The 16,753-nt window shown below is 35.5% G+C and overlaps 3 protein-coding genes and 1 long non-coding RNA gene across 4 annotated transcripts; all 4 read right to left on the bottom strand.

Moving 5' to 3' along the window:
- Nucleotides 1–359: 359 nt before the first annotated feature.
- Nucleotides 360–1,578, bottom strand: LOC138139409 (uncharacterized). Its single transcript, XR_011162288.1, has 4 exons — nt 1,385–1,578; nt 1,171–1,332; nt 701–1,118; nt 360–631 (listed from the first exon to the last, which is right to left on the bottom strand). It is a non-coding gene; the product is annotated as an uncharacterized lncRNA (long non-coding RNA).
- Nucleotides 1,579–1,651: 73 nt separating this feature from the next.
- LOC138139403 (uncharacterized) lies at nt 1,652–3,468 on the bottom strand. Its single transcript, XM_069059660.1, has 4 exons — nt 3,274–3,468; nt 3,059–3,220; nt 2,631–3,000; nt 1,652–2,568 (listed from the first exon to the last, which is right to left on the bottom strand). The coding sequence occupies exons 1-4, from the start codon at nt 3,395–3,397 to the stop codon at nt 2,217–2,219; spliced, it is 1,008 nt and encodes a 335-aa protein (XP_068915761.1). The 5' UTR covers nt 3,398–3,468; the 3' UTR covers nt 1,652–2,216.
- Nucleotides 3,469–3,738: 270 nt separating this feature from the next.
- LOC138139404 (probable serine/threonine-protein kinase dyrk1) lies at nt 3,739–5,543 on the bottom strand. The gene is made up of 3 exons (XM_069059663.1): nt 5,395–5,543; nt 5,173–5,337; nt 3,739–5,122 (listed from the first exon to the last, which is right to left on the bottom strand). The coding sequence occupies exons 1-3, from the start codon at nt 5,489–5,491 to the stop codon at nt 4,410–4,412; spliced, it is 975 nt and encodes a 324-aa protein (XP_068915764.1). The 5' UTR covers nt 5,492–5,543; the 3' UTR covers nt 3,739–4,409.
- A 1,779-nt stretch (nt 5,544–7,322) lies between these two features.
- On the bottom strand, nt 7,323–8,219 carry LOC138139406 (enhancer of split mbeta protein-like). Its single transcript, XM_069059667.1, has one exon. The coding sequence runs from the start codon at nt 8,138–8,140 to the stop codon at nt 7,616–7,618; it is 525 nt and encodes a 174-aa protein (XP_068915768.1). The 5' UTR covers nt 8,141–8,219; the 3' UTR covers nt 7,323–7,615.
- Nucleotides 8,220–16,753: the final 8,534 nt, after the last annotated feature.

Here is a 16,753-nt window from a genome sequence, read left to right as displayed (position 1 = left end):
ACTGGATGTAACAGCGCTTGTAACTTGACTTGTTCTTGTACTAGTAGAGACAATAGTACTTGTTCTAGGACTAGTTGTAACAGTGTTTGTTACTCGAGTTGTTTTATTAGTATCATCATTGTCATCGTTGGTTATTCCGCTTCCATCAAATTCCGCACTTGTAGTAGGAACAATAGTACTTGTTCTAGGACTAGATGTGACAGAGTTTGTAACTTGAATTGTTTCATTAACATCTTCATCGTCATCGTTGACTCCGCTTCGACTTCCGCTTCCATCAAATTCCGTTCTACTAGTAGATTCTGTAGTACTTGTTCTAGGACTAGGTGTAACAGTGTTTGTAACTCGAGTTGTTTTATTAGCATTGTCATCATTGGTTATTCTGCTTCCATCAAATTCCGTACTACTAGTAGAAACAATAGTACTAGATGTAACAACATTTGTAACTGGAATTGTTTCATTAGTATCATCATCGTCATCGATGATTATTTCGCTTCCATCAAATTGCGTACTACTAGAAGAAACAATAGTACTTGTCCTAGGACTGGATGTAACAGAGTTTGTAGCTTGAGTTGGTTCATTAGTATCTTCATCGTCATCGTCGGTCATTCCACTTCCATCAAAAATCTCAAGACTATTAGAAACAGATTTAGTTGTGCAAATAAGAGAAATTATATCAGGTGTAGATGCATTGATAATATACCTGTCACTTGTAGGAACGTCTTCATCGTCTCCGTTATCACTACCTATTGTTTCAGTAGCAGAACTAGATGTAACAGTATTTGTAACTTCGGTTGATTTAGTAATGGTGACAGCAGTTACGTTTTTTGTTGCAGGAGATGTCGATGAAGAAGTATGAGTGGTAGTTGTTGAGGAATCAGACACTCGAACAACGGCAGTTGTAACAGAAGGAATGGTAACACTACTTGGAACATCTGTAGGGATTATTTCTTCTTCCGTCACTAACCAAACTGATTCTCTGCATACTTTAAAATTGAAACAGCTATCTGGACAACATTTATAATTGGAAGGGCAATCTCCTTCTTCACAAGCTAATTCTCTATACCATTCATTGGGGAATGGAGTCTTGCAGGGATATTTTTCAGCAGGACAACCTACAACTAATTTTATATTTACAACGAAGGATCAAAGATGTAATTATATCATCGGTACCTTCTCTGCATATTTTATGTTGGAAGCAAGAATCCTGGCAACACATGTGACCCTTCGGACAGAAATTATTATCAAGACACTCAAACATTTTTGTTTCTTCGTAATCTTTCTGCGATGAACAAATATAGTCTTCAGCAGGACAACCGACTTGTCGTTTTACAACTGAAAGCTTTATTTCAAAGAAAGAACTATATAAATACACAAGAAATGATACCCTTCATCGCTAAAGTTCTCTTGGTTCCTAGTATCGTACTTGTTGCTTTGATATCGTCCAAAGAGGATCGAATAATGTAAGATTCCACGATCAATACCAATAAGGAAAATTGATAAAGAATCATTACAGCTACCCCTTTTTTACTCTTTTTTGAATTTGAAGATACACTCGCAATAACATGCAGTTGTTGACTAACCAAGACTGGTTTTCGTGAGATAACATGCGTTTGAGTGAAATTTAAAAATGCATTTGAATAAACAGATAACGTAAATAGGGTAACTTTATTCCATCAGTTGTACAAGATGATATTGATAATGATAAGTGCTAATATGAGGTACTAATGAAATCAGGTGGAATCAATTTTAGACGTACAAATATTTTTGATACCCTATTTGCCCAATTTCCAGTTGTTCAAAATGTTTTCAACACGCAAGGATATCTCTGACAAGAATTGAAAAAGATAAAGGATAATAGTTTCGATTTATTTGAAATCTAAAAAAAAGTAAACAATTCCTATCGACTAAGTACTATTAGAGTTTTTTGAAGCAACTGAATACATTTGAGAATTTCCTTCCATCATGATAATGCGCCTTTGTACGATCATTCCAAAAAAATCTACAAGTTCTTACGCTCTGTAAATTTAAATCCTAGAGACTAGATTTTTCCAAATATGAAAAATATTCTAACAAGATGAATATTTTACTCAAATAAAATAGAAGAACATGTCAAAATTCCAGTAAACATTTATTTTGCAAAATTAAAAGCATTGGAATATTGTTGAATGATTACACTAGTATATTTATTCGATAGTAAAGATTTTAATGTCTAAGTTCTAAAAGAAAAATAAATCATCCGTACTATTTTCCGTGGGAATAATTGTCTTATCGTCATCTTCACCAGAATCATCGTTGCTTCTTCCACTTCCTTCAAATTCCGCACTACTAGTAGAAACAATAGTACTTTCTCTGGTACTAGATGTAACAGAGTTTGTAACTTGAATTGGTTCAGCAGTACCTTCATCATCACCATTGATTATTCCACTCCCGCTTCCATCAAATTCCGTAGTACTAGCAGGAACAATAGTACTTGCTCTAGGACTGGATGTAACAGAGTTTGTAGTTTGAGTTGGTTCATTAGTACCTTCATCGTTTCCACTTCCGCTTCCACTTCCATCAAAAACATCACTAGTATTAGAAACCGATTTAGTTGAGAAATTATATCAACTGTAGATGCATTGGTAATGTACCTGTCAGTGGTAGGATAGTCTTCATCGTCTCCGCTACCACTACCTATTGTTTCAGTACTTGTAGCAGGACTAGATGTAACAGTATTTGTAGCCTCAGTTGATTTAGTAATGGTGACAGCAGTTACGCTTTCTGTAGCAGGAAATGTCGATGAAGAAGAAGAAGTGGTAGTGGTTGAAGGAACAGTAACACTACTTGGAACATCTTCCGTCACTAGTCCAACTGATTCTTTGCATATTTTAAAACTGAAGCAGCTGTCTGGACAACATTTGTAATTGGAAGGGCAATCTCCTTCTTCACAAGCCAGTTGTCTAAACGATTCATCGACGATTGGAGCCTTGCAGATATATTTTTCAGCAGGACAACCTACAACTAATTTTATACTCGTAATTACAACGAGGAACCAGAGATGTAATTATATCATCTGCACCTTCTTTGCATATTTTGTGTTGGAAGCAAGAATCCTGGCAACACATGTGACCCTTCGGACAGAAATTATTATCAAGACACTCAAACATTTTTGTTTCTTCGTAATCAATCTGCGATGAACAAATATACTTTTCAGCAGGACAACCAACTTGTGGTTTCGCAACTGAAAGGAGTAGTTTCAGAAAGTAAATGGTATAAATAAAAAGACAAAATTACCTCTCGTGACTAAATTTCCTTTATTTTGTAAAAGTTTACCAATTCCTTTGGTACCATCTAAAGAAAGTTGAATCATGTGAGACTCCGCGGTCAACACAAATAAAATCAGTTGATAAAGAAACATTGCAGATTCTCTATCGCAGATGGGTTTTTATAGGTGCACTTAGAGGGAAATGTGGCTGTTAACTAACCATGAAAAAAGTAAGGAGATAAAATGTGTTTAAATAAAAATTTAAAAATGCATCTAAATAAGCAGATAAGGTGAACACGGAGAGTTTGCTTGGTAAACCGTAAAATATTTTTACTGCATGTATTGTCATTTCGGTGCATATTTCTTCAAAATGCTAAGATTTCTTACGGATTTTTTTTCTGACCACCTGAAATTGGTCCAATTAACAGTGGGACATCTGGTGTGAACTTTGTGAACTAATTATAAGGCATACATGATAGAAAATAGACCAGAAATTCATTAAAGTCTTATATTGTATTAATATCGAAGAAAGTACATCAGCTGCAGCAGTATTTGAACCAAGTACATACATGTATTTTTTCAGTAATGTCTAAAATTAAAAAAAGTGAAATACAGGGTGTTTTTGAAATGCATGTAATCACGAGCTACTGGCTTCATGTAGAACTCGGAAAAAATATTTAAAAAATTCTATATAAAAGAAGACATTTATTTTTTAAGCTAAAATGTTTTTAAATTGCTTTTAGTCCTCTACGTAGTCCCACAACCTTGTAGGGAAAATTTCGGCACATTTAAAAAGTACACCCTGTATATCATATTTTATAATATGTACGCCAATGCGAAGCAACCTCTAGGAAATATGCTTTAAAATAAGGAAACCGCATTGGTGTACGTTTTATAAAATATGATAAACAGGGTGTATTTTTAAAATGTGCCGAAATCTTACCTACGAGGTTGTGGGACAACGTAGAAGACTAAAAGCAATGAAAAAAATTGTAGCTCAAAAAATAAATGTCATTTTATTTTTTGACATAGAATTTTTTAAATATTTTTCCGAGTTCTACATGAAGCCAGTAGCTCGTGGTTAAAATTTGTACACATTTCAAAAACACCCTGTATATATAAATTCGAAATTATGTTGGCATATTAATATTCTAAGATATTTTTTCTAAAGACCAAATAATCCGCCAAGGCGACCACCACTATCAGCTCCATTTTCGTCTTCATCTTCTTCATCTTCACTTTCTTTTTCTTCACTATCGTCATCTCGATTCCCATTATCGGTACCATTTTTTGATCTGTCATTAAAATTGTCCTCATAATTGTCATCTGTTGCTCCACCATTGCTTTCTGTATTACTATCACCACTATTATCATTAACAGTTTCCGAAGCATTATTTACATTGTCAGTAGCTCCAGTAGTCTCTTCAACATCATCAACGTCAGTTACGTTATTATCTTCATTAGCACCATCACTAGTTTCAGTAGAAGTATTATTGTGAGGAATGTTATCATCGTCACTTTTGTCATCCCCATTTTCGAAATTGTTCTGTTTCGAAGTGGTATTCTCTTCATCATTATTGTCAACATCTTCAAATGCTTCATTAACAGAAGACTCGGTACTGTCGAGATTTAAATCAGTACCGCCCTTATTCACGTCGTTGTTGTCACTTTTCTCCTCTAAAACAACAGCGTCGCTTCTGGGAGTTGTGAAAATTCCTTCCTTGCATATTTTATGCCAAAAGCAACTGTCTTCGCAACAAGCATAACCCTGAGGGCACTGATCGCTAGAATAACAACTAAATTTGCTTGTTTGTTCGTAATGTAGCGGTCTATGGCACAAAAAATTTTCAGCAGGACACTCTTCCAGGTTTTTGGAGTCTACAACAAAGATCAATGCAGAAATGAACCCCAAAAAACTTTGTCAGTACTTTGAGATAGTTTACAAATGCGATGCTGGAAACAACTATCTTCGCAACATTTGTAATAATCTGGACACCCTTCGTCGTTGTCGCACTTAAATAGTTTTGTTTGAGAATCATCCAATGGTTTTGGGCATTTGATTGTTTCCGCAGTGCAAGAACCGGTGGTCGTTGCTAAATACAAACGTTTTTAATTAACTACGACTCGTTAGATTTGAGATTATTTCTTACCGCGCTTTTGTCTAAGAAACAACCCAGTTTTGGGTGGATACAAATAATGAGCGTTTGTTATCATCAGCACAAGAAATAAATGAAGAAGAAGAAACATTGTGCGTAAGATTGTGAATGTTAAATGCACTTGAAATAATAGTTGAGTGCAATTTATTTGTAACAAATAGGAAATAGAAATGTGGCCTTCATTGTGAAGATATTTGAATTTTTTTGGGAGGTGTGATAACAAAATAGGTTAAGGTTTCGCCAATACAGTTTCCTTTCCAGAAACTGATATCTAACATTTTGTGTTTACACTTTACTTAATCGGTATCAGCAACACCAACGACAAATGTACTCTCCAGCCTATAAAAATATTTATTCTTTATTTGCAGACAATATTTATACAGTTAAAAGTTTGTTCGATTTTTTCTTCGCCCATTTTATTTTAGGTGAAATGCTATATAAAAAGATTAGACATTATTTTTTTCTATTTTGGACCTTTAACACAGGCATTATAACACTTAAATGGGTTTCGAAAAGGAGTTCTTTTCGATACCGCACTCGTCCCATAGAAAACTCCCCTACGGGTCGTTTTCTACACCTGAGACTCGTGCGCCAAATCAACCCTTATAAAACTCGCTCATTAATATATTACTGTCCTCTCCTCGCTGTGCTCGTCGTGCTCTAAAAAACGCGTGCGACAAAATGATGTCTTATAAAACTTGCATAATACTATTGTTTGATAATCTGGCTTGAATAAAATACTTAGGTCTGGATATAACGATTATTTCTTTATTCAGGAGCCTTTAATTTTTTAGTCAGGTGTTTTTTACTTGTAATAAATTACACCTCAATTAAATAAACACAACAACAAATTAATAGTGTTAATCTTAAGTGTTTTTATTGATTTAGATTTCTCTGACCGGATAGCCGGTGTAGATAATTGTAGTAAATTAGAACACACTGTGATAAAAAATATCGTCCCGTTTATTTCCAGATTTAGGTACTATTCCGGACACGGAATCTTGGCCAACATTTTTTAGACATTTCTAAAAAAATATGTAAACCAGTCATTAGTGTCATTAATAAATGACAATTATTAAAAATCACTTTGACGTTTTTCTTGTGACATCAAAAAGCAGGGAAATGGCATTATCAAGTCAAAAGTTGGGTTATATTCAATAAAGGCCAGTTCACACATATTTGTCAGTTAAATGTCAGTCGTGGCCAAGATTCCCAGTCCGGAATAGTACCTTAATTTCCGTTGAGTTTTGCATTTTAACTTCTTCTTTATGATTCATTTCTATTCTTGTCTGTGGTTTTGATACAGTCTTGTGGCTTTGACAGACTGGACGGAAGAATAAGCAAGAAGCAGGAGCCAAAACCTTCGAGAACTAAAGAGATGAATTTTTTCACATTAAAAGTAGAAGAAGAAAAGAATTTAGACATCCAGTTATAATTGAGAATCTGATGAATAAAAAATATGTGTATTGTATCAGGTGTTCATTTAAATTTCTCCCCGCAGTTGGTGTTTTTTACGTCATTAAAACTAGGAACTTCTACGCCCTCTGTTTTACAAGAAATGAAGGATAAATGGGTAATTTTTCCTGTCGCAACACTGCAGTATAGGCAACACAAATTACTGTGGAATCATTTGGATGTAGTGGCGACATCTGCCCCATAAAGCTCCAACAAAAAGGTTCATTTCCGCACGTCTAGATGTCGCACCTTTACAAACTTGACTCACTTGATCTTTGCAGTTTGATTTACAAAAACAAATGAATGCAAGGATAAATTAAATTAAAAATGACTTCATCACAGTCAGAAAATTCTGATTTAATTTATTGTAGGGTAATTAATAATTAAAAATGGTAACGTCAGGTGAATACCATTAAATCTACAATTTTTGAATGCGATTGTGAATTAATAAAATAAAAACGAAAGAATATTTTAAATGTATTTATTTTAAAAATGTATTTTATTCGATAATACAAAATCCTTAAAAATCAGTCAGGTACGAAACATACGATGGATTGTTTATCTCAATTTAACAACGCTATTATCACAGTATTAAAGCTAAAGTCGTATTTACAAGTATCAATTAATTATAATAATCTATACTGTGAACTAAAATAACAAAAGAATAATAACAAAAATACTAAAGAAAAAAAAATTTTGAATGGAAGACGATTGCAATATTAAAAATCATAACACTAGTAAATTAACCTAATCCGCACGATCACCAGGGCCTCCACATCGGCGCCGCTTTGTTCTTGCCCTCCCCCGCCGGCGACGTCGGCGGCGTATAACTCTGCTGCGAGTACTGCACGTTCTGCGCCACACAATCCAACTGCCGCACGCACGCCCCCAAGTGCTGGAGGAGTTTCCTGCCGGCGGTGGCGTCCACAATCTCCGTTGGCGTCGTCAAGAACTGGGACACTTCCTGGGCGCACTGGGTGAATCCCGCTCTGAACCGGTCCGCGTAGCCTTGTTCCTGGGGCAGCACCAGCTGGTGCTGGCGCTTCAGGCTGTGAAGATGGCGCACTGTCAACTCCAGGATGTCGGCTTTTTCCAGCTTGGACACGTTCTCGCCCTCGCTCTGCAAGGCCGTCACCATCAGCTCCTTGAGTTCGTCGAGGCAGCGGTTTATCCTCGCTCGGCGCTTCCTCTCCAGCATCGGTTTCATCACTTTGCGGTACTGGTAGGTCCTGGAGATGGGCTCCTCGCTGTACTCGCTGGGTACCATGTACGGGGTTGGTGCCATTTTACGTCACTACACTTTGTTTGTCAAATTTCACTCGTGCTCAAGCAGCGGTGGCTTTGGAATGGAGTAGTGTGCTTACGACATTTAGTTTTATAGGATTCTTCCGGGGTACAGCGAAGAAGTGGGGGTTTGCTCGACTTGGGCTTTCGTCTGCTGTCTCTGTCTGGGTTGTTGGGGCGCGGATAGGGGGTCTTTTTCGCTGACGGAATGGGGTCCCTCAGAAGGGTGCATTGTTTGGATGGGTGCTTGTCGCATGCATGGGAATTTCTTCGCGACAATGGGGCCGGCAGGCAAGGGTGGTGCTGTATGCTATTGTGTAACATCACCCGACTGATGAAAGTAACTCGCTCTAATAGAAAAATAAAATAAAAAAAATATAAAGCCTGCAAAAAAAAAACATAATCCACAGCATTGATGACATTTTTGACTCTTCAACAAACGGAAAAAAATTTAAATAAAAATGTGCTTCGAAAGTGTATTTAAAAAAAGTGATCACAGTTTCAAGAAGTGAATTCAAAATTTAGAAAGCAAAAAGATACCAAAATAAAAGACTCGTTATTCTTATTCTGATTTAGTATAATATTCAAGATTATTCAGATATTTCTTCGGAGATAAAATAACAAGACCTCATTTTTTTTATCGGATAAATTTTTCAATTTCACTTTTTGCTTTGACAATTTTACGAGTTGAATAAAAATGCCCAAACATCAGTGAATAAAATTGTCTAAAGAAAAAATGTTTAAGTAAAAATTGGGAAATTTATCAGATAATAAAAATTACGTCGCGTTATTTTTGGCAAGATTAATTCCAGAATACAAACTTTAACGTTAATTATTTATTTATGATACCTAAAGTTATTAAAAACACAATTATTAAAAACAATTTGAGAATCTGACAGGAGTAGCATGCAATTTTCATCACTTTTGACAGATGACAGAGTAGTAGGACGTTTTTATCGCGATAAACATTTTTGATTGGATGAAAGCAAGCGCTCTGATTGGTTGGAACGCACGTTTGATTTCATTAAACTAACAGTTTATTTAAAACACAAAAAAATTATTCACAACCACAGTTTTCTATTTACATATTTAAATGTGGTTTTACAGTTTAGTTAACGAAATAAAGAAATAAATAAAGTTGTTTTGAAGGCATCATGATGTTTGACACGTGTAAAATTGTATTTAACAACAAAAACATTTGCGAAAAAGCCAAGGAAAGTTTAGATATTAATGGAGTATCGCTGTAAAACCTCAGAAAATCAAAAACTTGGGCAGACTGATTTAGGTTTTGCGCGTTGAAATGAAATTCTGGGCTGAGTAGGCGTTGGAAAAATTAAATTCGTTTAGAACAGTGTAAAGTTTGAATTTCCCGCCGCTTGACACGAATGAGATTTGTTTATGTTTAATCGGGACATAATTGAACATGTTTGTTTTCAGCAAAGGGTAGTTAGATATTTGCTTCGAGAATACGAATCGTTAAGTTATTCTCTTTTTAATATAAAACATTGCAAAGAAAGAAAAAAGAAAGATTTCTCTGGCTTTAATTTTTAGGTTAGCTGTCAACGTGCTCCAACTAATCTACGCTTTAAAAAAGCACAACAATTGACGGTTTCGCGGTATTACTTTGGTGAATCAATACACAAATCATGTCTACCAAAATTTTATAAACTTTTATATAAATTTGTTGAACTGAATGATGAAGACGAAACTAACATTTTTTTGGAAATAAGGGTGCAATTACTATCACCAAATATGTACTAGAATTCCTGGAATAATGAGCAACATTTTAAATAATTGTCTTAACATTCTACTCCCAGTTGCTTTCTATGGATTTTAAATCGGGATGGGTGTTTCAATAGATATACAATAACAACAAAAAAGAGATAAGAGGCGTCTATGGAAAACAAAACTTCTAAAAACCTGTGGCGTAGCGTCAATCACACAAACAGCGATGAAGAAGAGTTGTTGAAATTCCAGGGTTTTTCTTCGTTTTCATTTCGAAAATATGATTCTGTCATGAATGTTTGCTCGAGTGAAATCCATCAAAAGAGTTAAAATTGACAGGTGACAGTTATTAAGTCACAACACAAGTTTTCAGAAATGTTATTTTCCACAGCCGCCTCGTATCTATTTTTTTTTTTGTCATATTGTGTAAAGTGCTCCAAATCCACGCCTAATAAATACATAGTCTCACGCTATTATCAATAGAATTCATGATCAACTGTTGCTATTGTGTAGCGAGAATCAAATTATCAGCTTTAAAGTAGCTGTTCATAACAGTTGTTACAAGACCCTTTTGTTGAGTTTCATCGAAAAACACATTTTTTTCCACTTTCCTTGTGCAATGGTTATTAGATCCGAATCTAATGAGCAATGATTGTTCTGAAAAACGAATGATTACTTCTTAGAAATCCTGCCAAAAGCTGGAGCTCTATCATTATCCCAACGATATCTTTTCATATTCCGATTCCTCTTCTTTTTCGTTGGTAGTTGTTTTGTTACCTTTTTCCGGTGTCATAAGTCATACTTAATATTTCATCAGCACTCTCAGTCATAAATATTAATAACATATTTTTAAAGAACCAACTTTCGAAAAATCATACTAAACAAGAAGTGCCAACTTCTTTTAAGTCTTCTATCGAAAATTTTCACATAGCAGATACACGTATCGGGTGTTCATTTAATTTTCTCCTCAAAGTTGGCGTTGAAGAGTCGATTGTGAACGCACCACGGATTACAGACTAAATCTAACCTCACTTTTTGCGTTGTTGTGTTTTTACTTTAAACACCCGATACTTCTCATTGGAACAAAATTGATTTCAATATTTTAACACTTCGGTTCGTCTTTTAATATGAAATTTAAAGTGCATATACGGGAATTGACGTAATAACTTTTTTCTGTGATATTTTCGGTGTTTTGACAAGCAAACAAATTAAAATTTACGATTTTAACACTCATCATTTTATGTATTTGAATGAATTTTAATTCAAACTAATGAAATGATAGTAACGCTTGAGCAACAATTAGTGCACCATTATTGACAGCTGACATAAATTTCAAATTGAAACATCTTAGTTTTTGTAATCTTTTATTGATAATTGGAGTCATTTGGAGCAACACCTTTAAATGGAATGCCTTTTCCTCGCTCTAACTTGTTTGTTTTTAAAAACTCCTCATTTTTCAGTAAACCGTTGCTTAGCATCACACATAACCTAATTCTCGGCGATCTATCAAATTCACGTCACTTCCGGTTATGTGACAAATGTAGCCAACAGCGACGCAAGAAAGTCACCATAGTTTTATTGCCAAAGTTCCACCAAAGTAGTAAATTTTTTTGCTAATGTAGTCGTTTTTTAAACGAACAGTTGAAATGTAAATCAGAAATAAAAATGCAAATGGCATCCAAAACATCACTTTTTATGTCTTCAAATTGTTCACCCTATCTGCACAAGTCAGTTGTGCAATTTTAATGATTTTGTCAAGAATTTTGTTGGAGGGGCACCCTTGCCCCACGAGCAAACCGTTACGTCCCGTCCATCCGTCAAAACTGTATTTTTAATGACTCCAAATGAGATTCACCGTTGCGGAACCATTTTGCACGGCAACCGTCCGGCACATGTCCATCGCGATTTCGTTGAGCGCCCCAGCGCACTTTTACCCCCGACGGCGGCGGCTGCGACCCCACACAATGGACCTTCCGGCGGCGAACGCCTAATTCTCCAACCCTTAAGGAAGCTGCAGAGGAAACGCGACGGTCGCCCGTCCGGCCCGCGCCGGTACCGTGCCCGCCGACGAAACAAAACACGAGCGCGCACGGCACGGCTCACTTGACGGACGGACCCTCTCGCTGCTCGTGGGATGTCTAGCCCATGAACGTTCCCACGAGCGATATACAGATGCCTACAGATGGAATAGCACCTGGCTAGACGAAGACGCCGCGTTGCGGACCAACCGGGGAAAAAGGAGATGACGGTGGTGAGCGATGGGTCGACAAAGCGAGGGGCGGGGGACGGAGGCGGTCGTGTGTTACACTTTGAGCGGCGGAGGCGACGACGAAATTGCGGCACTTGAAAGGGAAAACTGGGCCACCAGGAAGAACCAACGTCTTGATGGTAAATTACGCAACAGGAACAAGAGCAAATGGAACATTTTAGGGATGGCTAAGGGTGGCTCAAAATCTGGAACCCATGACGACACTTAATGGGTCATGCTCTGATTTTTATTATTAGAGTAGGCTATGATTTTCAAATTAGGTTGGCAACATTGACTCGCTGTGTAAATTAGAGGTTATGTAAACATGTTGACGTTTAGAGTTGCCTCTTATCGTTTTAATCTGTGATTTAAAGGAAATGAAGCGCGCTAGAGAACAATTCAGTTTTTTAACAATTATAACGAATGTTCAAAGTGTTCTCGCCCGGTTTCGGCCTGTTTTGCGTCACTCGGCTAACGCCTCGTGCTTCAAACTTCGGCCTCGTACCTGAAAACAAAAATCATAAAGAAAGAGATTGTTTATTGTCAAGTTGTTAGGTTTACAATGTACAGTAGCTGTCAAAAAAATTGGTATCTTTAATCTAGATCTAGACCATAAAATGCAAAAAATAAAAATTTATTCTAACCATCCAAGATCAAACGTAAAACGTTAAAAAAAGAGATAACTTACTGAAAGTTATTGGAACAGTAGCCGTCTCATGAATGAACAATAATCCTCGAGGGTTAGAAAAAAACCTCTTTATGGAACTAGTTTTCCAAACCTCATTTCTGCGTCTGTTAATTTATTGAGATTAGATTTGAAACGTTCGGAAGAGTAATAAAACATCAAATAAGAAGAGTGGAACCTAATCACGGCGTTACCATTTTCGGTGCCATCAGGTTCACCCATGCACACTAATTAACTTCCAGGAGCCATCCACACGTTCTTAATAATTAAAGGCACAGAGGAAACGATCACAAAACGAATCGAACGCAGAGTTGTAGTTATAATTTTTTTCGACTTTCTCACGGTAGTCGGTCGGATGCTGTAAAAATCCATCATCTTGAAGCAAACGAGTCACGAAACACTTGGAAATAATTAACCTGCAACAAAAATAGTCCGGATCTTATGAGAAATGTGCATGATGGAGGGCATTTTTGCCGGCGCACATCAGACAAATTGCACCACAATTACTCCCAATCCGGATATTATCTCGATATGTGCTCCTGATCGTGTGCAAGTTAAAAAAAGGGATGCACCGGCTAACACAGGAAACTGATTAATTTGCTGCAAAACCTCTCGGTCGTCATTACAGTTGTAAAGTCGTGAAATCGAATGATCTGGCGCGTTCTCACGATATCGAAATCGTAACTTCTTCCGCTTTAAATAAGCAATTAACGTGTGCATTGCTAATAACTGGTTTTACAGTGTTAAGGAGACGCTTGCGGATTCTGGAGTTTTATGGGGCACCCCCGTAGGTTGTGTGCGACGAGACAGCAGTCTTAGATTCATGATTCTAATGATGTTTTCACGCCTGGACTTGTTCAAATATTGAAGCTTGGTGCAGTTTACAAATGAGATCTGTTTTTACTGTCGACAACTATATCATTCCTAACACCTTTTTATTGGCAGTGGCACAAAAAAAAATACATGTGATGCTGAGCTGGTTCCCAGATACGTCTATTTATTCAGTGTGTCTAAAAATGTCTCATAAAAGGTAGCAGAAATATAAGAAAAATTGTTGATGCAGTTGAAGAAATTATGGTGAACCAAGAACTTCCCTCCATCATTTATTTCAACAAATCAATCTTTCTGCGCACAAAATTAATAGCTAATTGCAGTACGGTTGGGGTCCTCGCCTTCGGCTCAGACGCCCAAATTCCGTACTCTTGATTAAATGCACATTTGCTCATGCGTGTTGAATCTGATTTTTTCCATGATAATAAAAAAAGTCGCGAAATCGAAATTTCTTTGCTCACTAGTGAGAAAATACACTGACCGGCACAAAAAACGACTCATTATGAATTCTTTAATAAATAATAATAAATGATCTTGAAATTATATTTGTGCTTATTTTTCTTTATTATAGTTAAATTGGGATATTTTCAATGATCGGGAGTGCTATGGTCACCATGGCAACCGAATTGTTTTGTTTAAATAAATTATTAGAAAATTTGCGCTACTTCCATGTTGTGTTTTTATCGTTTGATTTACGTGTTAAAAGATTTAATTTGACAATACGAGATACTTATTCAAAATGCTGTTCAAATCTTCGCAATTTTTCATTAAAATTTTTTCTAAAAAATTAGGTTTTTTTTTTCATTAAAATTTTATTTGCTGTGTTTGATGTTTTGTTTGTCGGATATTCTTTGGCAAAGAATAAGTTAAATAACGCTTATCACTACAACATGATATCAAAACATTTTTCTAAGACAATGAATTACTTAATTATATTAATAAAATTCAAAGTGAGTTGTTTTTTGTGCCGGTCAGTGTATTATTTCCTCACTAGTGATTCAATTGCCATCTTTGCTAACTGTTTTCAGTGAGCAAAAACCACTAAAATCCAATGATCATGGAAAAAATTGTATATTATTCAACGAGCGGATAATGATGGCTATTACTCGCGAGGTGATTTGGTGTCACGAGCCGAAGGCGAGTGGCGTAATTCATACGAGCGAGTAATAACCATTATCCGCGAGTATAATACTATACTTTTTCTACGACTATAAACAGAAATTTATTTCATTATTAGACATTATTAGAATTGAAAATTGCATATTCTAAATTTTACAAACCCCACAACAGAAATCACTCTTGCGTGTTTCAATCGTTCTTTAAAGTTTTGTATATAAAATGTCATAATATAAACATTGTTTGGTTAAAAAACTGACTATAAAAACGGTTCGAAATAGCAGAAACAATGAATTGAAGAACTCAACTACACATTAACAATAGAAGTATTTTTTTAGTTTTATTTGTAAAAAGCTACACTGAAGGACATGCGGAAATGTATCTATACAAATGCGTTTCAAAAAGAATTGATTTGATACGGTTCAGCCAGAAACTAAATTGTAGGTAGTACGGTTTGACAATTTTTTGGTGGTATTTTTGAGAGAATTTTTTTATTTACAATAAATGATGAACTAATGCTAGAAACATTAAGAGGTTGATGCAAAGATTTAAAATAGGTTGCATTTAAGAAATCCTAAAATGGACACAATAGCCATTACCTAAATACTAGCTCCGCCTTAAAACTGTTTAAAGAACCGCCCGTAAAATAAATAAACGATTACCCATTTAAATTATCAGTTATTAGTATAACGTTAATTGACACCACTTGCTGTTATTAAACTTGCAAATCATCACTTGATGAGCGGAAATTAATAAAAAGCTTAAGCGGTTTATTAATGATCGCTGACGTCTAGTCTCTACACTTTTTTAACACCCTCAAGTTGAAAAACGTGTCTATATTAAAAAAAAAACACTTTGGTTTGCCGGAAAAAATACTAAGTGAAATGTCACTTTTACTGATGTTTTTGGAATCTACAAAATATTTAAATGAGTTTATGATAAGTGAACAACATGTATCAAAATCGTGGTATCAAGTTACATTTTACAGTGCTGGCATTCTTACAAAATGTCTGACTACATTCTGTGGTCAAAGGAATAAATTAGCTATTTGTCAAAGATACACAAAATTATGTTTTGATATTGATCTTATGAAATGATACGTTTCCGGAACTAAAACTCGGATTTATACAGGGTTATTCACCGTAGAGATTCTGAGAAAATATAATGTTATGCAACACAAAATACAGTTTAAAATAGAGCCTAGATTTAAAGTCTGTTTTTTTTTTATGATCAATTGGCAAAGTGTTGTCAGATTTGAAACATTGACTTTTGAAATTGTCACCGATTGTCACATTTGACAATTTAAATTAAACACCTGCCTCACACTCATAAACATATGCAACATAACCTCAATAATGATCTAGGGGAAGTCATTTCCACAAAAGAAGTTGGCGTGGGTTGTTTATGGTACCCTTTAGGGACTTGAGATTTACTAGAAAAGTTCTCAACAGATGTTTACCAACAATGAGGTATTTATTTATGACACTGTAGTTGTAAATCTTGCTCATTTTTCGCTCTGAATGTTGAAATTGGAATAATTCAAAAACTAATAATTTTCTTTCATAAATGTATTCCTTAAATTAATTGTGAATTATGAGCGTGTACGAAAAAAAAATTTTTTTTCTCAAAATTGATTTTTTAAATTTTATGTCTCTGAATGAAGCGATAATGGAAAATTTATTGCACACATTTGAAGTCTTATATCAAGGAAATGTAACCCTAATGTTTCGTAATTTTTACTAATTTTTTACTAGAGTTAATCGTGCGGACGGTAAAACTTGACCCACCCGGTACAGGCTGTTCTAGAACTGAGAAAAACGAGTATTTGGGTAAATGTGATAATCTAAATTTTAACGAAAAAAATTCCTAAGCTTGACCAATCAGAGTTGAGCACCTTGATGGTGATGGTAGAATGACCGCAATTTTGCGTTGCCTGAGGTTGCGATGTCAAAATTCCAAGTACACTTTTCGCTGATTGGGAACTTCTGGGATTGGTGAAATTGAAAACT

This window comes from Tenebrio molitor, chromosome 9 (genome assembly GCF_963966145.1).
Source record: "Tenebrio molitor chromosome 9, icTenMoli1.1, whole genome shotgun sequence".
In the NCBI taxonomy this organism is placed as follows: Eukaryota; Metazoa; Arthropoda; class Insecta; order Coleoptera; family Tenebrionidae; genus Tenebrio; species Tenebrio molitor.
Note: the sequence above shows the minus strand (reverse complement) of the source record. Positions and strands in the feature narration are given on the sequence as shown.